The sequence below is a fragment of the Bos indicus x Bos taurus genome, chromosome 19 (assembly GCF_003369695.1).
Source record: "Bos indicus x Bos taurus breed Angus x Brahman F1 hybrid chromosome 19, Bos_hybrid_MaternalHap_v2.0, whole genome shotgun sequence".
NCBI lineage: Eukaryota > Metazoa > Chordata > Mammalia > Artiodactyla > Bovidae > Bos > Bos indicus x Bos taurus.
This window is the reverse complement of record NC_040094.1, coordinates 45,313,897-45,338,231: the sequence shown is the minus strand read 5'-3', so window position 1 is coordinate 45,338,231 and position 24,335 is coordinate 45,313,897. Positions and strand designations below refer to the sequence as shown.

Sequence of the window (24,335 nt, the reverse complement as noted above, 5' to 3'; positions counted from 1 at the left end):
AGCTAAAGTTATTTTGGCATTGTACACAAGTTAAATGTTTTAGTATGTACTATAGTGAGTAAGAAATTAACATTTGGGCCCCAAACAGAGTTTCCTGTTATTTGCCTGAATTCTTCTTTTTACCAACAATGTTAGAGTAAGGTAAATCTTGTATTTTGTGTCACTCAAGTGACCAGAAAGTTACCTTTGTAATATTACATTTACTCTTGTCTCATGAGTTTCCAATTATTTTTGTGATCCTTGCTAAAGCATTTTATGTTGATTTCAAGGGGGGATTTCAGTTTATGTCTCTGTTTATTAGAACTGGAATACAAAATAGCTCTCCAGGTTTAAAGTTATTATAGAGAAAAGTGATTGATCATGTTCTGTATCTGACATTTTAAATAATGATTGTTGGAAAAGTCAGTATTCATATCTCATGGTTCATTCAATATTATTTTTCCAGAGTTGATGAGAGGGAGAGGCTTAATTTTTCACCCTTTTTATAGGCAGTACTGATAAAATCAATCAATTAATATGATACTTTAGGTCTTGACTATAGAAGAAACTAAAGCTGATGCTTGTGGATTATATGCTGTAGTGTCAATAACTTATCTTGTTCCTATGAGTAAAATTATGGAGTATAAAAGGGACAAAAGTAGTTGAAAATCTAATTAATACTACTTTAGGGATTCATCTGCACAAGAGATACAAAAAGGTATATTTACTTCAGAAATATTTTTTAGAATATAAGTTAATTTTTTTGAAAAGTCGTTAAAACAGTATTTGAAGTGTTTGTTTTAGGAATAGTATATATGATTATGTCTTTGGGGGAGTTGATTAAGAAGTGGTGTTTTTCAGGGAGCTATTGTTGCAGCTGGAGAGATACCAAAAGTAAAAACAGTATGTATTATACACAAGACTAACATGATTATCAGATAAATAGTATTACAGTAAATAAATGCAAAACCCTAAGGGAGAAAGAGAACCCTTAAAGTGGGATGATTAAGTGTGCCTTTATGAAACATTTAAACTGAGTCTTGAAAGATGGGTTTGCATCCTTGCAAAGGGAAAGATTGGGAGGCATTCAGCTGGAGAAAATAGCCAGGGTAAAAATGTAGAGGTAAAACTAGCAGAATTGGTTGTGGGTTTTTTTGTTTTGTTTTTTTTAAGGACAATGAATAAACCATTGGGAATGGGAAAAGGAAAAGCTAGGGCTACAAAAGTTTTATTTTAATGCTGTAAGCAGGCATGCACTAGCTATTTAAGGTGTTAAGCAGGGGAAAAGATGTAGGAAGACTGATTTAGATAGAGTTGTGTTAGATGTGCTACACATACTGTTAAAGCTGTGATGACCAGTCTCCATTAACTGGAATTAATGTGAATGGGGGCAAGGGAGTAGAGTAGAAGGTGTATACAAGGGAATGATTATGATAGTGGGCTATGTGATTTTAAGCTTGACAGAGACACAAGTGAGGACTTCGAGGGTTAAGGGTAGAGAAAGTTGGATCATTGGGTCGTAGGTTCTGATGAGGCTGAAGGATTCTTGGAATGGAGGTTCTAGAGGAGTTGGAAAGACAGAAGGTTGTGGCTGGAGAGCACAGCGTTTGAAATAGAGATAATGGAAGAGTTGACATCGTAATGACCATGAGAGTGAAATGGCTACAGTAGAATGGACGTCAGGATCATTTTAGGAAAGGAAGTTTGGAAACTGAGGCACCAGGATGTTGTAAAATCGTCTAACCTGGATATTAGAATGGTAATATTGTATAGTTGCATACTGTCATGACAGTTTAATAAGTGCCCTTGTAATACAGTCTTGTCTAATTCTCCCAGTAACTCAGCAAGGTAAATAGAGTAGGTAGTAAGTCTATTATAGATGAGGAAACTTGTGTAATACAGACCTGAGTTTTGAACTTTAATCTTCTCATTTCTTTTATAGCATTCTTTATGCTGTGACTTATAGCCCCTTTGAGGTGATGAGTGTTGGTATGGTCTACATTGTACAAAGCATTGTTTCTCTTTAATACTTGGCAGCATTTTCTACCAGTTAACTAACTGGTTGGAAATAGTTGGTATGCTTATCGTTAATTTTTTCCCCCCAGGAGTATCTTACCTTTATAAGCGTAATTGGTCGTTTATGACTTCTTGCCTGCCTTTTTGCTGTTTATAGGTCTACCAGAAATTCCATTCCATTTCCCAGTCATTTATTGAGTTCCTGTTTGTTGGCACGGCATCATAAAATATAAAAAAGGATAAGAAAAGGTTTTAAAAAATCAGTCTATTTTTTTCATTTATTCCAGTAGAAGAGTAGATGGCAGAGAAGAGTGGTACTTCTACTGGATACTGTCAAAATAAGGTGTCAAAATGTATCCATGACCATTATAGCATCAGAAGTTGACTGCTGTGGAATCTAGTGATGAAACTATCAGCTACTGTTTGTTGAATAGTATTAAATGACAGGCTTTGTGCCAAGGCATTTTGGAGATGTTTATCTAAGTAACCATCCAAGCGAGGTGGTAGTATCCTTCACTTTACAGAAGAGAAAACAGAAATTGAGGCCACACAGTAAACTCAGATTTGAACCTTGTTCTCTCCTAAAATAATGACTTTTCCTGTCGTTCCTGGTCGTTTCAAGAATAAAATCCAAATGCACTAATTTGGCTTTTGAGACTGTTAAGCATCTGGTGCCATTGTAACAGATGTGTTTCTTTTCTTGCCCTGTCATTGTCTTGCCATCCTGTAGTTTCTGTTTTTATCTGGACCTGCTAGGCTTTTTTGTTGTTTTTGTTTTTGCATGTCCTCCTACCTGTCTGAAATTCTTACCACTCATTCTTCAAGACTCAATTTGTTGTGTCTCTGACATCTTCCCTAGGCAGTTAGTTGCTTATTTTCTTTGGTCATATTTCAGTAACAGCACTTTTATTAGTAATAGTAGCAGCTAACAGTACAGAGTGCTCTCTGTTGGGCACTATGTTATGCTTATTATCTCGTACAGTCTCCCAGTTAGGTAGATTCTATTTTTATCTCTGTTTTACAAATGAAAAACTTACCCACTTCACACAGCTAGTGAGTCGAAGAGATAGCTTTCAAGTAGTTTGGACTAGTCTCAGCCTTTAACCACTGTGTTGTTTTTATCTCTCCTACTGTATACTTTATGATACTTATTATTTTATTATATTATAATGCTTATAATTTATCTCATCTCCCTGGATGTAGAACTCCTTGAATGCAGATTCTTTCTTGTTCATTTTTCTAGAATTGGTTCAGGGTCTGGCACCTACAAGTTGCTCAGATATTTGAATTAATGGTTAAGTAGAGGCACATACAGAGAAGGCAATGGCACCCCACTCCAGTACTCTTTTGCCTGGAAAATCCCATGGATGGAGGAGCCTGGTGGGCTGCAGTCCATGGGGTCGCTAAGAGTTGGACACGACTGAGCGACTTCTCTCTCACTTTTCACTTTCATGCATTGGAGAAAGAAATGGGAACCCACTCCAGTGTTCTTGCCTGGAGAATCCCAGGGATGGGGGAGCCTGGTGGGCTGTTGTCTATGGGGTCGCACAGAGCCGGACACGACTGAAGCGACGCAGCAGCAGAGGCACATGTGTAGGAAGGAAAGACTGTGTAGAGTCTGAGGATTATGTCTAACTTGGGGGATCAACTTCCTGCTGTGTTGTGGATTATCTAAGTTGAATTGTTAGTTCTGTGATATCCTATAAAGCCAACTGAACGATATTTCAGGAATGGAAGTTGTCTTACGGAGAGTTGTAGTCTCACTTTATATTGTATATGTTAATGATAGCAATCTTAGTTGTGAGTTTTCTTTTGTGTGACATATTGTATATACACATTGTTATTCTGTGGAATAGTGCAGAATTTTTGTCACATGTCTAAATAGACATTTATCGTACCAGCAAGTGGCGAAAGAAATAATAAGCATTGATGTGGATCCCATAGGACTTGTTAACTACTGTCTCCATATCTTTTTGAACACCTCAGAAATTGTTTGCTGATTTTGCCCGCATTTCTGAAAAAGGTCTATTTCTATTGTGGGGTTTTTAAAAGATACTAATTTTTCAGTGTAGTGAGTTTTTGGAAACCAGTCCTTTCTTGGTCTGAAGTCCAATTATCCAGAAAATTTGATATGTCAAACAGATGTACATGTATTTTTAGACAAGGGTGTGATATGCTCATACCCTTGACTCAGTGTAGTGTGTTTTCAAATTCTTAGATACTTACTGAGATTGCTTAGCCAATTATCTCTCCTACCAAATTACATAGAATTAAATTTAGTAAGTGGATTTATTTTTCTGGGTTACTGACTGGCCTCAACAATGTCTTGAAACAATAATTTATTACTTTTTTTTAACTCTTTAAATCTCAAAGCCTGTGCAGTAATACAGTAGTGTCATCATCTGGATTTGATAGCTGGGGAAACAGGCCTAAGCCCAGTGAGTGGTTTGGTAATCTGCCTAAGGTTATAGATGGCTCAGCGGGTAAAGGATCTGCCTGCAGTGCAGGAGACAGAAGAGATACAAGTTCAATCCCTGGGTTGGGAAGATCCCCTGGAGGAGGAAAATGGCAACTCTGTCCAGTATATTCTTGCCTGAAAAAGCCCATGAATAGAGGAGCCAGGCGGGCTACAGCCCAGGGTCCCAACTAAGTGAGTAAGCACGCATGTGCGCAAAAACACACATACACCCATAATTGGACACAACTGAATGAGTAAGCACACACACACACACCCCCCCCTAGCAGACACACACACACACACACACCCCTAGCAGACACACACACACCCCTAGAAGACACACACACCCCCACTCCCATCCCCACCCCCAGCAGACTGCTTTGATTTCTGGTGTCTGACTTCAGAGATCTTTGGCTTTACAGTAATGTACTGAAAGTCATTGGAAATCAGACTGTATGATGATGAAAACAATAGTGAAGAACTTGGGTTTTTGAGGAATTGACCCCAGTGGTGGTTCTAAATTTAAATATGTTTTTATTATACTAGTAAAATGATATCAGTAATCCCCCAGGATGTTCATTTCTTTATTTTTATGGCCAAGCCATGTAGCTTGTGGGATCTTAGTTCCCCAACCAGTGATTGAACCTGGGCCCTCAGCAGTGAAAGCTGAGTCCTGACCACTGGATCACTAAGGGATTCCCCAAATGTTCATTACTTTTTGGATATGTTTTTCATCCTGAGATGTTTTCTTTCTGATTTGAGACCATACTAGAATTAGTTTATTTGGCAGGGGTAAGGGAGAGGGAGACAGAGATGAATTCTCATTATTTGTTGTCAGAGGAGAACAAGTTTTGTTCATAGGTGAAATACGAAGCTGTTCTGTATGGCTCTGTACACTAAACAAAACCATTTTTAATCCATGACAGGTGAAATCCGCATCATTATATGTTTTGAATTTAGAAACTCCAAATTATAAACAGATATATTATTTGAGTTGTGATGTAGGGTTACGATTAATATATCTACTTTGTGACTTTAGACAGTCTCTAAGGGGATAATGGTAAATACAGTAGAAAAAATAAATTTTGATTGCAGAGATTTGGAGCCGAAACAGGAACATCTATAACAGGTAGCTTAATAGCTAGAGACAGGGGCTAAGATGGGTTTGCATGAGTGGTACAATAAAGCTGACAAAGAAAACTTTAAACTTGGCTCATACCTAGTCTAGATAGGAAAGCCAGACAGGATTTAAATTTTCAGTCTGTATGATCCTCCTGTTAATAATGGATTTGATTCAAATTGGAAACTTTGGATCTGCCGACTTTTACTATGAGTAATACTTTTCATCAAAAAAATTTTTTTTAGAAATGGTATGAAATTTTAATAACTAAGAAGACGGAAGAGGCTCACCTCTTCGGGGTCTTAAATATTTTGTTTTGCTATTTGAAATTACGGGTTGTTGGTTGTGATCCTTAAAGAGTGGTCCCACACTTTTCTTTCTCATTTTCCGTATTAATTACCATATAGTTAATTACTGGAAAAGCTGTGGGATCATGTAGATTCCAAAATCAGCACTGGTTAGCAAATAACAAGATTCATTTATATGGATAAATTTAGGGCAACCTTAGTCTCTATTTATATTGAAATGATCACTGCAGCTAAATTTATAATAGAAAATTTCCACATTTGTCCTGTGCTTGGAAGCAGAATCCTTGACCTGTAAGGAACTAAAGCTACCATGTACTTCAATAATACGCAGGTCAGTCAGGTTCTATTCATTTGTAGTTAAGACCTACCCCAAGTTGATCCTTTTTTGAAAGAAGAGGCAGTTAAAAGAAAGTCAGCTGGCAGTATGTATATGTGGGTGTGCATTTAAAAATCTTTGACACATTATGTGTATGTCTGATCTTTTTGAACTTATATTTCTGATCAGCATAAATGAAAACCTATATTTCACTCTAAAAGCAGGTAATATTTAAAAAGGAAGAATTGATTTGGACAATGAAATAACTGTTCAAAACAGTGATCATTGAAATCAAATTTTAAGAATGCCTTAATAATCACAGGATCTGTGAATTTTCACCAGGATGACTGTTTATACCTCTTGTCCAGGGGTAATTAGGATTAGCACACCCTCTTCCTCTGTCTATGCCCTGGTTTGTACGATACAGTCATCCTAGCTCTAATGGGATTTCAGAGATCTAAATGTGGTTTTGGAAGCAGGGTAAAGCAGAAAAAATTACTTCTCTTCAAATCCCTGTTGAGGCCAGCAGATAATCAGATGTCTTGCTGATTATTTTTGGAAAGAACAATCTTACTAAATTTATCAGAATGACTTGGAAAAAACTTGTGGGGGAGAAAGGCAAGAAATATTATCATCATCATCACTGCTACTGCTACTATAGTTTGTGCCCTGGGAGTTTGAAATCGCTTCTTATATCCCGTCCTTCATTTTGCTTTTCTAGTACAACATTCAGAAGAGACAGAAGGATTCAGAGTGAAAAGTTAAATCACTTCTTCTCAAAGACAACCACTGTTTAATTATACGTGGATTCTTTCAGAGTTACTTAATATATACAAGCAGTCTCCATTCTACCTTTCCAAAAATACAGTTTTTAGCTCTTTGATTTTTTTCTCATAATATGCTTTCAATAATAATGATAACTAAAAGGTTTTTGCTTTTATTTTTAACTAATTTTAGACTTACAGAATAGTCCCCAAAATAGTGTAGAGGGTTTTGGTATACTATTCACTCAAGTTCTTCTGCTACAATATTTGTATAATAACCATAACATAATTATCAAGACTAAGAAATTATCTTTGGTAAGATAATATTAACTAAATCATAGACCTTATTTGAATTTTACCAGTTTTTCCACTGATGTCCTTTTTCTGTTCCAAGATCCCATCCAGGTTTCCACATTGTTTACATTTAGCTGTTTCTTGGTTGTCTTCTCTCATTTGTAATACATCTTCAATCTTTCCATGTATTTTATGATAACTAAATTTTAAAAAATTTATTGGAGAAATGAGTTCCAGAAAAACATCTATTTCTGCTTTATTGACTATGCCAAAGCCTTTGACTATGTGCATCACAGTAAACTGTGGAAAATTCTGAAAGAGATGGGAATAACAGACCACCTGACCTGCCTCTTGAGAAACCTGTATGCAGGTCAGGAAGCAACAGTTAGAACTGGACATGGAACAACAGATTGGTTCCAAATAGGAAAAGGAGAACGTCAAGGCTGTATATTGTCACCCTGCTTATTTAACTTATATGCAGAGTACATCATGAGAAACGCTGGACTGGAAGAAACACAAGCTGGAATCAAGATTGCCAGGAGAAATATCAATAACCTCAGATACGCAGATGATACCACCCTTATGGCAGAAAGTGAAGAGGAACTAAAAAGCCTCTTGATGAAAGTGAAAGTGGAGAGTGAAAAAGTTGGCTTAAAGCTCAACATTCAGAAAACGAAGATCATGGCATCCGGTCCCATCACTTCATGGGAAATAGATGGGGAAACAGTGGAAACAGGGTCAGACTTTTATTTTGGGGGGCTCCAAAATCACTGCAGATGGTGACTGCAGCCATAATTAAAAGACGCTTACTCCTTGGAAGGAAAGTTATGACCAACCTAGATAGCATATTCAAAAGCAGAGACATTACTTTGCCAACAAAGGTCTGGCTAGTCAAGGCTATGGTTTTCCCTGTGGTCATGTATGGATGTGAGAGTTGGACTGTGAAGAAGGCTGAGCGCCGAAGAATTGATGCTTTTGAACTGTGGTGTTGGAGAAGACTCTTGAGAGTCCCTTGGACTGCAAGGAGATCCAACCAGTCCATTCTGAAGGAGATCAGCCCTGGGATTTCTTTGGAAGGAATGATGCAGAAGCTGAAACTCCAGTACTCTGGCCACCTCATGCGAAGAGTTGACTCATTGGAAAAGACTGATGCTGGGAGGGATTGGGGGCAAGAGGAGAAGGGGATGACAGAGGATGAGATGGCTGGATGGCATCACTGACTCGATGGACGTGAGTCTGAGTGAACTCTGGGGGTTGGTGATGGACAGGGAGGCCTGGCATGCTGCAGTCCATGGGGTCTCAAAGAGTCGGACACGACTGAGCAACTAAATTGAACTGACAGTTGATTTACAGTGTTGTTGGTTTCAAATGTACAGTAAAGTGAGCCAGTTATATGTATATATATATATATATATATGTCTCCACCGTTTTGGTTTTTTTTAAGATTCTTTTCCCATATAGACCATTACAAAGTATTGAATAGAGTTCCCTATACTGTATATCCATCCATCTGTACAGCAGGTTATTATCTGTTTTACATATCGCTAACTAAGTTTTGACTATTCTGCTTTCTATAGAGAATATTATTTCAGAATTATGGAGGTAAGGTTATTGTTTTTTTAATCTTTGGGTTTTGTATAGTAGAATACAGTGGCAGGAATATGGGACTAAGAATCAGAAGCCTTTGTGAATTTGTGACAATCTCTGTATCAGTTAATGTATCAGTTCTCTTGTTTGTAAAATAGAGATGATTAAAAAAAAAATCCCCTAAATTTAACTGGTTCCCAGATCCTGTATTGAGTATATCATGAGCTTATTAGGGTAAGATTTCTAAAGGATTTTATAAAGCTAAAGAAAGCTATACATGTCTGTGTCTGTGGAATGGTATTGATCCTTCCCAAAACTTTTAAAAATAAACCTTTTATCTTAGAACAGTTTTAGATTTACAGAAAGTTTGCTAAGGTAGCACAGTTTTTTATACACCACACCTCTCATATACTCTGTGCCTGTTTCCCCCTCATTAACATCTTTCATTAGTACGGCACATTTATTTCTGTATTAATGTCTCTAATCACCATGACCATGATGAATTTTGCCTTATGCCTTGACTCCTGCCATTTTCCATGAAATTAATACTGTTATTCTTTTCCCTTGCATTTTCCTGATATGCCTTTACTGATCCATTTGCTGTAAACCTTTTGTAATTTCCATGTGTCAGATGTTACCAGCTTCTAATTGGACATTGCCTTGGTACCCAATCTAAGTTTCACCCATTTGCATAGAAAAATGTAAAGTTTTAAAGCAATTAAAAAGCAAAAATCAGGAAAAAAAACCCTCCACTAAAACAGAGCAAGTAATACAAATGTAAAAGTAGATATTGTTAAAAGTTCAGGCTACATTGTAATAGGAAAAAGTGAAAGAAAGTGCTACTTTATTTCATTTCTTAGAGATAATCATTGTTATCAATTTTACAATTTTGTAGTCAAGTTTTAAAATGAACATACTATTTTGAAGAAATGCTTTGGAAATTTTGACTATGGGTTTACTCAGATTATTAACTTTTTTGTTGTTTACTTTTTAAAAAATACATAGATTTTATTTTTTAAGTCAGTTTTAAATTAGACTCAACGTTCAGTTTCCATATATCCATTCCCTCCTTCACATCAGCTGTAATCAACAATTCCCACCAGAGTGGTACATTTGTTACAAGAGGTGAACCAGCATTGACACCTAATTATCACCCAAGGTCCTAGTATATCTTAGGGTTCACTCTTGATGTAGTTCTGTAGTTTTGGCATATGTGGTATAATGACATGTATCCACCTTTACAGTATCATATAGTTTCACTGTCCTAAAAATCTGTGTTCCATCTGTTTATCCCTTTTTTCCCTTTAAGCCCCTGACAGCCACACACTGTATGTGTGTGTACCTGTAACTGTTTCCATTGTATTGCTTCTTCCAGAGTGTTACTTACTTGGAGTCAAAATATGTTATCTTTTCAGATTGGCATCTCTCACTTAGTAATATGTTTTCAGGACTCCTCTGTGTCTTTCTGTGACTTGATAGCTCATCTTTTTAGTGGTGAATAATATTTTGTTGCATAGATGTATCATGGTCAGTTAATCTGTTCATCTCTTCAACATCTTGGTTGTTGCTAAATTCTAGCAGTTGTGAATAAAAACTACTGTAACTGTCATGTACAAGGTTTTGTTTGATGTAAATTTTAAACTCATCTGGAAAAATACCAAGGAATGCAATTGCTGGATGGTATGGTAAGAGTATGTTTAGTATTGTAAGAAACTGCCAAACTGTCTTTTGTATTTTGTTTTCCCACCAGCAGTGAGTGAGAATTCCTGTTGCTCCCACATCCTTGCTAGCATTTGATGTTGTCGGTATCTTGGATGTTAGCCATTCTCATATGTAGTGGCATTTCATTTTAACTTGCAGTTCTCTAATGAAATAAGTTGTTGAGCATCTTTCCATATAGTATTTGTTATGTGTATATTTTCTTTGGTGAAGTGTCAGTTTAGATCTTTTGCCCATTTTTTAGTTGTTTGTTTATTTATTGTTTGAGTTCTTTGTATATTTTAGATAACAGCTCTTTGTCCGATGTGCTTTTTTGCAATATTTTCTCCTGATTTGTGGCTTGTCCTCTTATCCTCTTGACAGTGACTTGCACAGAGCAGACGTTTTACATTTTAATAAAGTCCCTAGCAGTTATTTTTTTTTATGCGTCATGCCTTTTGTGTGCTGTGCTGCGCTAAGTCACTTCAGTCGTGTCTGACTCTTTGTGACCCTGTGGACCATAGCGTGCCAGGCTCCTCTGTCTGTGGGATTGATTCTCCAGGCAAGAATACTGAAGTGGGTTGCCATTTCCTCCTCCAGAGACTCTTCCCGACCCAGGGATCAAACCTGCGTCTCCTGCATTGGCAGGCGGGCTCCTTACCACTAGTGCCACCTGGGAAGTCCCGTGCCTTTTGGTATTGTATCTGAAAAATCAACAGCAAACCCAGGGTCACTTAGTTTATTTATTGCTTGCTTTTACTTGATTTTCATGTCATTATGTTTATTTTGGTGTAGATGAAAAATGTTTTATGCTTCACCACTAGGGATTATTAGCTTTTTGGTTAACATTTTACTTTTGGTAGTAATTAGGTTTTTGTAGTGGCAAATTTTAAATGTCAGGTTTTTTTTTCCCTTGTAGGATACTTTTAATTCACTTTAAATCTGCAAATTCGTAGAATTTTAGGCCAAGAAATGACATGAGTGTCTAGTTCAAGTTCATTTTGCAGATGAGTACAGAATGGATGAAAACTATAACATGATTTGTATGAGGCCAAATACAAGATAGTAATAAAAACAGGACGCTAATTGGTTTATTATGGCAAATCAGATACTCAAAATATTGAGAAGTGATCTCTCTCAATTCCCTAAGTTAGTTATGATAATTTGTAGGATATTTCTTTTCAGGCTGTTTAAATTCAAGTGCTATCACTAAAGTCAGCAGATACTTAAAAAACTAAACTTTAGATGTTGGTTAGTTTTTTTTTTTTCCCCCCAGAAATACTTACCAGCTCCTGTCATATTTACGTAACATTGCTTGTTTAATTTTTGTCCACATAGTCTCACACAACCTTTTTGAGTTTTTCCCTTCCATTTAACTTCAAATTAACACACTTCCACATAGTTTTAAAACTTTTAAATGACTCCCTAATTGTTGCATTAATAAAATAGAATTAAACTCTTCCCTTGTTGGACATTGGTCTCTACTTTTTAAAACAAAAGAGAAATGCTACAGTATTATCTGCATTTTAAATATGTAATAGCTGTGGAAAATGTGATACTCTTCTCTCAGTGTTCCCCCCCTAGTACCTTTTACTTCTGGGGAAAAACTCCCAAAGAACACAGCATAATACATAACTGTATTTTTGAATTAACACCATTTAAAATTTCTGGGGAAATATTTTAAAATTTATTTTAAAGTGATACTGATTCAAAAATACATAGAGCTTTCATTTTAAATATTCAGAGATAAAATACAAAGTGATTGTGATTTCTATTAGGATATTTGAGTATTGGGTAGTTAAGTATAAAATTCAAAAGAAAAAAACATGTGCAGTTAAAAATGGCCTCTGTCTCATCTCTTGTCTCTTAAACAGGTTTCTGAGTTAACTTCTAGAATCAAGCAGTTTTTAGGGGGCTGAAAAAACCACTAGTTGGTGTTTTCCTCTAGTTTTGCTTTTTTCAGAATGCTATATAAATAGAATCGGGTAGCTTCTTCAGCATGACCTCTTTTACTTAGCATAATGTGTTTGAAATTCATACAGATGTTGCTTATATGAGTAGTTTGTTCCTTTTATTGCTGAATATTTGTCCATGTATGGGTGTACTATAGTTTTTACATTCCTTTCCCAGTTGAGGGACATTTGAGTAATTTCCAGACATTCACAGGCAGGTTTTGTGTGAACATAGGTTTTCGTTTTTCTTGTGTGAATACCTAGTGACAATGTTGATGGGCTATTTGGATAAATGTGTGTAGAAGTGTGTAAGAAACTGCCAAACTATTTTCTTAAGTGGCTGTACCATTTTACATTCCTACCAGCAAACTTTTGCCTACTTTAGAGCTAGATTTTCTTAATATTGTGTTCTGTGACTTCTTTATATATTCTGGATACAAATCTTAAGGTTTGTGAATATTTTCTCTCAATTCAGTGTTTCAATTTTTTCTTTCATAAGTTGTGCTTCTGGGATTGTATCTTAAATCCTTGTCTCACCCAAGGTCTGCTTTTAGGTCTGTGATACATGTGCAGTGTGGATTGAGACTTTTTTACATATGAGTACCTAGTTCTAGCACCATATATGGAAAATACTTCTCTAATTGTTTTTGAACCTTTTTGAAGAACAATTAATCAATTGTCCTAAGTCAAATAAAGGTTTAGCTGCTTTAAAAAATAGTAGCCAATTGTTGGTAGTTTGAAATTATTCTTTTATAATTAAATTATATCAAGCTATAGAGTAAAAGAACTGACGTGAACATGAGTTTGAGTGAACTCTGGGAGTTGGTAATGGACAGGGAGGCCTGGTGTGCTGCAGTCTATGGGGTTGCGAAGAGTCGGACACAGCTGAGCGACTGAAGTGACTGATAGAGTAAAAGAGAATTATGAAATTTGGCCAGACATTGGTGTCCTATGGGCTTCCCTTGTGGCTAAGCTGGTCAAGAATCTGCCTGCAATGTGGGAGACCTGGGTTCGATCCCTGGGTTGGGAAGATCACCTGGAGAAGGGAAAGGCTACCCACTCCAGTATTCTGGCCTGGAGAATTCCATGGACTGTTTAACCATGGGGTTGCAAAGCGTCTGACACGACTGAGTGACTATCACTTTCACTTTGGTGTCCTATACTGTGAGATTTGGGTTAATCTAATTTATCCGGATATTTATTATTTAGGAATTTAGATGTACTTTGCAGTTAACAACTTTTAAGTAACTGTTAAACTTAAAAAATAAATTTATTTATTTATTTATTTTTGGCTGTGCTGGGTCTTTGTTGCTGCACAAGGTTTTCTCTAGTTGCTGTGTGTGGGCTTTAGTAGTTGTGGCACATGGGCTCAGTGGTTGTGTTTCCTAGGCTTGGTTGCTCTGCAGCATGTGACATCTTCCCAGATGAGGGATCAGACCCATGTCTTCTGCATTGGCAGGTGGATTCTTTACCACTGAACCACCAGGGAAACCCCAACTATTAAACTTTTAAATGCTAGAATAGAAGTTAAATGCCAAGAGGCAGGTGTTACTTTAAAGAGATCATTGGATGAAATATTGGAGATTAAGACAGACTTTCAGGATTAATGGCTATTTTTTTTATATTATTTGTTGATGGTTGTTTTTTCATCATTCTGGGAAGGGAGAGTTGTAGTGTTAGTTGCTTAGTCATGTCCGACTCTTTGTGAGCCCGTGGACTGTATGTAACCTGCCAGGCTCCTCTGTCCATGGGATTCTCCAGTCAAGAATAATGGAGTGGGTTACCATTTCCTTCTCCAGGGGATCTTTCCAACCCAGGAGTGGAAACCAGGTCTCCTTCATTGCAGGCAGATCCTTTTACTGTCTGAGCCCCTCTGCTCTTAAATCCTGTTCCATTTTTAAGATTAGCTTTTATCTTTGGAAACCCCACTCCTATCCTATTACTCCTTTCTTCTTTTGGATAGACTTTACCATACAGTTTTATTATCTTTAACCTGGTAAAAACAAATAACATAGCATTTTTTCATTTTAATTAAAGTGCATAGTCCAGTGGTGTTAAATACGTTACCAGTGTTATACAACCATTATTACCACTGTCTAGTTCCAGAACTTTTTCGTCACTACAAGACCCCATTCTTGTCCTTAAGGACTTCACAGTCTGGTTGCGAAAATAAGTAACTTAATGTTTACCATATAGTGTGGCAAATTACATGTCAGAGCTTGCTGTAGTTAAGCTGTATTCGTTCAACTAAAATTTTACTTTGAAAGAGCAGAGTAATTTTTGGTTAGGTTAACATCCAGGTTGTCCTACCACTCCATACCTGAATTAAATTTAGGCTAGACTGAAATCTTTAGTCTTCTTGGCTTAAATAAATTCAGGACTCACAACTCCTCATGCTCTTACTTTGTAAGATCATTTGAGGAATAGCTGTATTTGGGATGGTAAAATAATCTGCCTGCAGTGCAGGAGACCCAGATTTGATACTTGTTACTTTATAACAAGAAGGAAACTGAAAAATTGATATTCTGATTTAAAGCTAAATTATGAACTTTTCCTTTTCTCATGGAGCAGAAGAAAAAAACAGAGAGAACTTCCTAGTTGTCTGTTCCCACCTCAGTTGAGCTGTTTTGACTTATTCTAGTTGTAGTGACAGCTTCCTTGATTATGGTCAAATATAGCGTTATACAGGCATGCTTGTGTCTTTTAGCAGATCATTTGAGGAATAGCTGTATTTAGGATACTGTGTCAAGAGATTGTGTTTCTGAACTCCTTGAAGCTTTGGAGTTGGAAATTGATGATTTAAAGTTGACCATTTTAGCAGTTTTAGTGAAAGGCAGTGTTAGCAACATTGAACAGTGTTGTAATACAGATTTTATTTGCATTCTGCTGTCAGGGTTTGTTTGCTGTAGCACAAGATTGTTTTGGAAAAGTAAAACACAATACAGCCCTTTGTTTTTAAGATTCTGCAGTCTTCCTAATATAGTCAGTCTAAGAAAGAGTTGCTATCCCAAATGATGGTTAATATTTTAGTTAGCAATTTCAATGTTTATCATAAGAAAAGTTCATATTACTAGATCTAGACTTCTAATAAATTGTGTTTACAGATTTAAGAAAGCCTGAATTTGTGACAGTTTTGGTTGTTTATTCAAAAAGAATGAAAAATTAAAGATAACCCCCTAGTTTGCTTAGTTTTACTAATAATTTTGGCATTTGCTTTTAGAAAAATAACTGTAGTCTTGTTTTTTTCAGGGTAATCACTTTGATCAATATGAAGAAGGACATTTGGAAATTGAACAAGCATCCCTTGACAAGCCTATAGAATCGGTAAGATCAGTGCTTAATTTGGGGTCATAGATAGTTAGATAGGTAGTGTTCGTGTGACACTTGATGTGAATGAAGTTAAACTTATTAATTAACTTATAGTACAGTTTAGAGCTGTTTTCTTGCATGCCCTACAGTAATCAAGTAGAGTTTGAGTTGTAATCTAATATTTAATATGTTAGGAAATCAGTGAAAAAAATCTAGAAACACTTTAGAATTTTGATGGAAAAATATCATTTTTGGCCCATACTCTGTTAAAGATAATAAGTTTAAGTTTAGTTGAAGTTTTTGTAAATTGAATAAAGGAGTAAAATGTATTTTGATCCTTTAAAAAACTTCACCTTTCCTGGCAACACAATCATGTGTGAAATGTTCCATTAGGAACAGTTAGGGGCTAATATTTTTATTTACCAGACTCTTGTGAGACATGGTAACTTTGGTTTCTGTGGTTTAAGAGATGTCTGGTTTTTGTCGAAAGTTGATTGTATCTATTCACATGACTTAATTTTAAATATTGATACAATGCAACAGAACAAGTAGATTTGTTTTCCTGACTCTTTAATTTTTGAACATTATTTTTATTTTGAAAAGCCCTTTATTTTCAGATTACACAGTCCATTGTTAAAATGTCTAAATTTGTCAGTATTGTCAGTATTTAATATTTGTTCTTAAGTGTATGTATTTAGTAAGGGTTTCAGAGTTATTGATTAACTAGAATGCAAAGTCAACAGAGAGAGAGTCTCTATAACAGTCAAGACGTTCCCCCTTCTCCTTTTAAGAAATACTAGCTTCTCCTCCTCCCTCAGGAAAATAAGGCAATTTAGAGAATACAGATATTTTAACTTTAGCTTTTATTTTAATAGCTGTAGCATAGTAAAGGATCAACATATATTTATGTTCCTAACTAGGTTGGTGTTGTGTGTGTTTGTGTGTGTGTTTAGATGTTTACAGAAATTTACACAACTTGGGGTGTTCGACATTTTTCTTCCACAGCAGTTGGCCCATATTAGCTAAGCAGCCATGATCTGGTTTGTATTGCACGGTCTGCCTTTTTTTAATTTCTTCTCTAGGGTTTCTTTCTCCCCACCTCCCCTTCTTATTTCTGTTCTTCTGGTCCAGTGAACACTGCATATAGTACCTTCTGTCTTAATGTGCTGGCATGATGCTAGACTTAGGCATGGCAGTAATTGATGACGCATGTGATAATGCTGCAGAGGGAGAATTCACATCTGATGTTGTGCTGAAAGCCCAGTCTTGTGTTTTGACTTAAGGATGAAATGCCAGGCCCACTTTGATGAGTTAAAAAATATTTGAAGTTTTTGTCTTATTTTACTATCGTCTTGGGAATTATCACAAGGTGGAGTTTTACAGTGAAATCTATGGGCTAGCTAGGTCAGTATTTTATACTTGGAAAATAACTTTTCCATATCATTTAAATGTTTCTTTGGGTCAAAGTTTAAGAATAGATAGCTGTCAAAAGAAAGGCCCAGGTGCCATATTCTGCAAGGTACAAAGTTGAATAATATTATACAAGCTATAATTCAGTGGGTACTCTGACTCAACAGTAGCAGGAAATTTAGCTGGACTAAATTTGCGGCCTAGTATTCATTATTACTTTACTCAAGAAAGTTTTAATAAAAGCATGAAATTAAATGATTTTAACATTTTAAAAGCCTTCTTTTAGGACTGCATTTAAAGGTTTTTGGAAAGTTCATTCCTTCGGCATGTGGGACTAGTGCTCTTTTTCCTCTCACAATGTCCAGGAATTTTCCCAGCATATGTCATAGAAAGAACACTATCATAAGGCAGTCTGACTGAGTAATCTCAGTGAGTAGGAGTGGAATTGATATATGCCTTATTTATTAAATAGTATTATCTTCTCCACTAGAAATAGCAAGTATCCTTGGACTGGATGTTTAATTTTTTATGAATAAATATATGTTCAGAGATGTATAGTAGTAAATTGTACTTCTAATGAAAATCTACTCCTGAAACACATTAAAACATGGATTATTTGTGATGTAGTAGTTTAGGTAGTAAGGTGCTTCATAGCCAACGTGGTGTTAGATAGAAGTGGGGCAAAAAGAGAAGGATTTTATTTCTGTTCCCCAATCATTTGGGGGTAAATTTAAAGTTTTAAAAGAAAGTCCTAAAATGATTGGCATAAAAATAGATCGTGTAGTAACCTCCAAGAGCCCTGTCACCTTAGAAATGCCCACCAAGTAAGTGTATATTAGTTACATGTCTGGCTGGCTGGCTATCTTGTTGAGCACTATTGAGCTATCTTCTTCTTAGGGGGAAATAGAGGTTGCTTCTAACACACAGAAAGAGTCTCTGCTGAATTAAAATCTTTCTCTGCAGCAATATCTATTGAGAGGTGCTGACTGTTTTGCTACAGCATGCAACTCAAAAGTGGCTGGAAATATGCAGCTTTGGGAGTCTACAGATCATTGCAGGAGCTAAAGGTCTAGTCATTTTTTTTTTTTTAAACGAAGGTAATCTGCAGCAGCTGGTAACCGAGGAAGTCTCTGCACAGGTTTGTGCCAAGAATATGCCCGTGTAAGGGGTTATTGTGAGTATAGGATTAAGGTCTTTTTGTTTTGTAATAGGGTAAATGTGTTGCAAACCAGCAAGATAGGAAATGAGATACAAAGATGTAATAATACATTATGATTTTGATAAACTCCTGAAGCTTAGATTTGTTCCTGAGATGATACAGGTATTTCAGTTTCAATCTGGAAATGTTGAAAATACATCAAAATCCAGCATTAATGAAGTAGTTCATTATCTTTGGTATAAATTTTTATTTTCCCTGGTTTATTTCAACCAACCAGATATCTTTCAGTGAAGTTTCTGGTCAATAATAAAACAATGTTCCAAGAAAATTATTAAAGAATTGCCAGATAACTTGTTTATCTGAATTAAGGAGAAGGTGGGAAGTATTAACATTTTGCTCTTATTACAAAAAACTTTTTAAAATTTATGTTTTAATGTAGCTACTTTATGAGATTTTTAGGTCCCACCTATGATTATGATCTCTACTTTATACTGAAAAATAAAGCGTTTAAAAACCATAATCTTAAAACCATAACCCAGTCTAGGATTCCACCATAGATCCAAAAATTGGTTGATCTGACTTAAGGTATATGGTTTGTTGTGATCTTTACCATAGAAAGAAGATGAGAAATCAGATGGGAGAGTGATTATAAGCTGTACAAAAGGCAAATCCCTGCGCCATAGACTTAAAATATGTTGTCATTGTTGCAGTTGGAAGTGAAACTGCCCGTCATCCAGTACTTGGTCTTTGTTCTACCTGACAGATTAAAATTCTGTCTTTATAGTTGTCAGGTTGACTGAGCAGGTTTAAAAAAATTAAGTTTTCAAATTCCAGTTGCTGATGTTTACTTTGCATATCTAAGGATTTAGAAGTGTATGTATAAGTGGGTTTTGTCATGTTGCATATCTGTTTAGATCTGTGGACTCCACTAGTTCCAAACTGTAACTCTATAAGACTGCTGATTTGATATTTAGCAGTGACCATATGTGGACTGCACTATAAATAATGTGCTTCTTGGAGCTGAATGGTGTAGCATTACTATATGGCTTTTCTCTCTAGTCTTCATTGTGTCATCTGTAGTGAGCTATAGATTTTTTTGTTGGGGAATTTTTACAACTTGTTGTTTGCATGGGTTCACCTAGTAGCACTTGGTTTTTGCTTATAGAGTCTTTAATACACAATCAGCAAAGCTTACAATCCACTCAAGAGATTTGCCATTTTTGTCACTGTTGAAAATGAGCTAAATGGTGTAAATTGAATGTGGCTGTCAACTAAAAGAAAATTCAGTGTGGAATTAGTATTCATCTAGTCACTGCCATAATTGTAGTATAGTTTTCTCTTGAGACTTGGTATTCTATTTCCTATTATTAAAAAACTTAGAAATCAGCCCCACACAATGAAGTGAATTTTAGTCTATATTTTGGCAGACTCCTATTATACAGATTGGTGGGGTTTGGCAGACTCCCGTTATACAGATTGGTGGGGCTGTTTCCCAAATGGTTATTGTTTCTTTGATGGTATACAGCTTCAGGGAGCAGAGAGAAGTTCCTGGGAAAGTTTTCTACTTGGTATTTAATTAATAAAATTGTTGAGGAATGGCTGAAACAATAATGAGATGGTTTTTTGTGTTTGTGTTTTGGCTGGTATTGTGTTTTTAGCATATTGGTAGTTGTTTCTAATACACATTTCTTGCTATTATTGATGTTCCCATTTAAAAATTATATCCTCCTTTCTTGCACATTTAGTACAGAGGATTAAAATATAGCACTTTAATTTACATTTGAGTTTAGAAACAGAAAAACCATAAAGGCCAATTTAGGTAATCTAGATGAAAAAAGTTTTGAGTTTTTAGCTCAGCTTCATAGTTTAACTAGAATTAAGAACTTCATTCCTAACCAAATAAAATGCCACATTGCCACCATTTTTGGAGTCTTAAGGACAGAGAGTAATGAATAGGTCATGGGAGGAATTCCCTGGCAGTCCAGTGGTTAGGACCTCTGCACTTTTAACTGCCAAGAACCCAGGTTCAATCCCTCATCAGGGTACTGACACCCCACAGGCTGTGTGGGACGGCCAAACAACAACAAATAGTTTGTGGGAATTCTTTATGAATGATCTGGAAAACCACCCTTTTGCCTACCTCCCTTGGGCAAAGTTAGTTGCTTTATTAATTGTTTAAAATTAGTATTTCCCTGCATTTTTTCCATGTGTAGTTAAATTATAAACAGCCTATCACTATACATGCCCCTTTGTCAGTCACAAACCAGGCTGTGTTAAAAAAAGTTATTTTCAGTTCTGTAAGATTATAACTAAACTTCAAATTATTTATTTTGCTTAAAAATAAAAAATCAAGTTTTTTTAGTCACTTTTGTAGTAACCAAAATAATAAACTGTTATTTCAGGAGTTAAATAGTGCTCATTGCCCTTGTTATGTCTAGATTACCAGTTGAGGCCACAGATTGCTGCAGTTTACTGTTATAAATGACATTCATAGAAATGATTGACACCCTAACCAGAGAGAGTAATGATTATCACCAGTTGGCCACTGAATTCCTTGCTCTTTCACAGTGAAATTCAGTGAACAGTTTGATCACTTCAGATTAGACAAGTCTGCTTTGTTCTATTAATACTTTGTTATGAGATATTTTGACGTGCCTTTCTTGTGTTACCCATCATCCTTAAGCCTACTGGATTTTTCACTAGTCTTTATAAAACTTTTTTCTTTTGGTAGGAAGAGGGACCATAGTGAATACTAGTCCTTTCTGCAGAGTTGCAGAACTGCCATTTTTTCTCCAAAAACAGATAGTCTGAAATGATAGGAAAGGCTCAGATTTTCCGTAATAGTCATTCACTTAATCTCAGAGGTTGGTGAGTAGAAGACTTTCTGGGAGATATGCCTATTATTATTGTTGCTTTTTGTTATAATTGCAAGGTCATAGAGTGGCATATTAATAATATTAATACATAACCCCTGACATTTCATTCCCTGTTTATACTTGGGGAAAGTGAAAGAAAATGAAGTCACTCAGTCGTGTCCGACTCTCTGTGACCCCATGGACTACAGCCTACCAGGTTCCTCCGTCCATGGGATTTTCCAGGCAAGAATACTGGAGTGAGTTGCCATTTCCTTCTCCAGGAGATCTTCCCAACCCAGGGATTAAACCCGGGCCTCCCGCATTGTAGGCAGATGCTTTACTGTCTGGGCCACCAGGGAAGTAGATTTAATTAAAGAACAGTTTTCGTTTAAAGATTTAGAAGAGAAGTACCACTGCCATTTTGTATCAATAGCTTTTTTTGAGAAGGTGACAGCCATCTTGAGTGGTTTTGTAAAAGTGATGCTAATGTGTATAACCCTAAATTTTTCTTTTTTCTCCCTCTCCCTTTAACATTTGCTTTTCCTTTCACTGTTGTCAGTCACAACACGCTGCTCTTGAATCTCTCAGCTGGTCTTGACTCGTGAATTTACTTATGCTTTCACTCTTCTTTAATAAATACATTAATTGCAAGCAGTGAATTGAAAACAAGACAAAAAAAAAAAAACGACCATTAGTGATTGGACAGTTTCTTACTTTGTGTTACATTTAACTGTTCTTTTGACAGCCCAGTTTTTAAAGCCAGGTTCGTATGGAAATGCTTTCACTCCACTTGCACTGCTTTTGGAAATAGCATACTGCTTCATCTGTCTGTTTATTTTAGTGCATTCATAATATAACACGGTCAGCATAATGTCTCATCTCCACTTAGCCAAAAGATAGAGTTTTCTTAATTTAAAAAAAGGGACAACAATTTTTGTCAGCATGGTTTTAATACCCTAAATCTGTGCCTAGTTATAAAATTAGCCTATTAAGAGATTAAACAATACTTTATTCAGCTACATTATCTTAGAGTCATTCTGCTATCCTTGTCCTTTCTGTAGTTAATTTAGTTGTAGGAATTATGATATAAAACAAGGATTTTATGTGCAGGTAAGTGTATTTCCACAGTAGTACTATAAAGGCCTCTCTCTTTATCTTCATTTTCTGCTAAAATTAGTTGTGTTAAGACTTACAAAAGTTTTTTTTTTTTTACAATAAGGTTATTTATATATAGGCATTCAGTACTGGGATTACATATAACCATAGTATTTTCTCATTCTCTCAATTTCTAGCAAAAAATAATCTCTAGTGACCTTTTGTGTACAGTAATGACTGTGTATATGTATGTTTAAAGTAATTGCATGTTTTGTTATAGAAACATTTTCATTATCATTTGCCCATTTTTTCAAGTATCCTGATCTTTGTTCCTCTAATCAATAAAGTAATAAGCTGCTCAGTCCAGTTTTCTAGTTGGCATCCTGTCATAATACTCATAGAAGGAAGTTGACCTTTTTTTTTTTAAACAGAGCATTAAAGAGACCTAATCTTCTTCTTATAACTTACTATCAGAGAATATAATAGTAACATATTTTTTCCTATAATTCCAGAGCATTTTACCATTGAATATGTAGCTGGAAGATAAAAATCAATTTAATATGTCTGTTTTTAATTCAGAGATTTATGGTTTAGTTGACTTCATAATTTGATTTTAGGAAATACAAGATTATTTTCAAGTGGTGATACCCAATTAATATTATAAATTACATTTTAATGCATACAGAACACTTTCTGTTTACAATTTTTAAATGTTTTCCTTTTGATAAGTAACATCATTTTATCAGATACAGCTAAATGATTATTTTAGTGTTCTCTCCGTATTTGTAAAAAGCAAAGAATTGGACAAAGGTCTGCAGAGGTTTCTAAGATCTTGAAACCTTACGCAAAAGCTGACATTTAATTGTTGTTTCTAGTGTCTTTACATGTGATTTACATTGAATGATCTTTTCCACTGTGCTCCTAGGAAGATGAGACATTATGTATATTGGTTTTTTTCCCCTACATGCACTAATGGTTCTTTACTGTTAACTTATTGCTAGGCCTGTATCATTCTAACATTTTAGCATTTTTGTTAGATTACATGTTGAAATGCATCACTCAGTCTGTGCTTGAGCTCATTTTATTTTTCTGTTTAATCAATTTAATTTCTCGTTTTACTAACCTCACTGTTTTTTCAGTTTAATATTGGCTGCATGCTAGTTAAATATTTATATTTTATATATATGTATTAAAAAACCAATCAAGTCTAGCCTGGATTTTGCTCTGATTGTGTTTTCATTTCTAGTGGTGGGGCAGTCTTACACTTACAACTTACTTTGTATCATGAAAGCCTGACACATAAGCAAAATAACTAAATACAATGTAGATTTTCTTTATTAAAAAAAAAAAGCTCTTAAAGTGGTGCTGTCTAGGTGGTGGATATGATTGTATAAGTACTTTGATTTTATGCTTTTTAATGTTAGTTTTAAACTTCATAAGTGTATTCTTCCCCCTTTCCCCTTCCCTTTTTTCTCTTTTTAAAAGTGTTGTGTATAAAAATTGCCCAACACACCATCAGAAAGGACCCTTTCCCTCTTTGTTCTTCCTGTATAAAATACTAGCCAGTATTTCTTTTTACATTAATGCCCCCTTTATTGGGCACATTTCCCCTATTAGCACCTTTTTTGCATGCATATATGTAGAATTATCTCTTGTTCATCACCTGTTAAATATCACTAGGAAGGGAAGAATATATTATTGGAATATTTTTGGTTTGTCTCTCTGTTCTGTCTGTCAGGATAATATTGGACATCGCTTACTCCAGAAACATGGGTGGAAGCTGGGCCAGGGATTGGGAAAATCTCTTCAGGGTAAGTTTTTTAAATATACCAAGAAAAAAGAAAGAAAAAATGTTTCTGATGCAGATCTTATGCCTGAATATATTTTTTGTCTTTTTGAAAAAGTTTTTGGGCTTTCTCCCACTGCCTTTTATCCCCTAGAGTAGTCTGTTTTTCCTATAACTGTATTTGAAATCACTGTTAAGCTAATAATTTGCAAGAGTAAGCTGCTGTGTC

The 24,335-nt window shown here is 35.6% G+C and overlaps 1 protein-coding gene across 8 annotated transcripts in view; it reads left to right on the top strand.

The window, feature by feature from the left end:
* GPATCH8 (G-patch domain containing 8) overlaps positions 1 to 24,335 on the top strand; it is a 95,134-nt gene that overhangs the window by 5,495 nt on the left and 65,304 nt on the right. For 3 of the 8 annotated variants that reach the window (XM_027517212.1, XM_027517208.1, XM_027517210.1), the window contains exons 1-3: positions 15,736 to 15,816; positions 21,971 to 21,988; positions 24,059 to 24,131. Coding sequence is in view for 2 of the 8 variants with exons in the window: in XM_027517206.1 (XP_027373007.1) it covers positions 15,742 to 15,816; positions 24,059 to 24,131 (148 nt within the window). In the remaining 6 variants the exon portion in view is untranslated. Of the gene's footprint in view, positions 1 to 15,735; positions 15,817 to 16,806; positions 16,842 to 21,970; positions 21,989 to 24,058; positions 24,132 to 24,335 lie in introns of those variants that run through there. The other 5 variants (XM_027517206.1, XM_027517207.1, XM_027517213.1 and 2 more) reach the window with 4 other exon arrangements.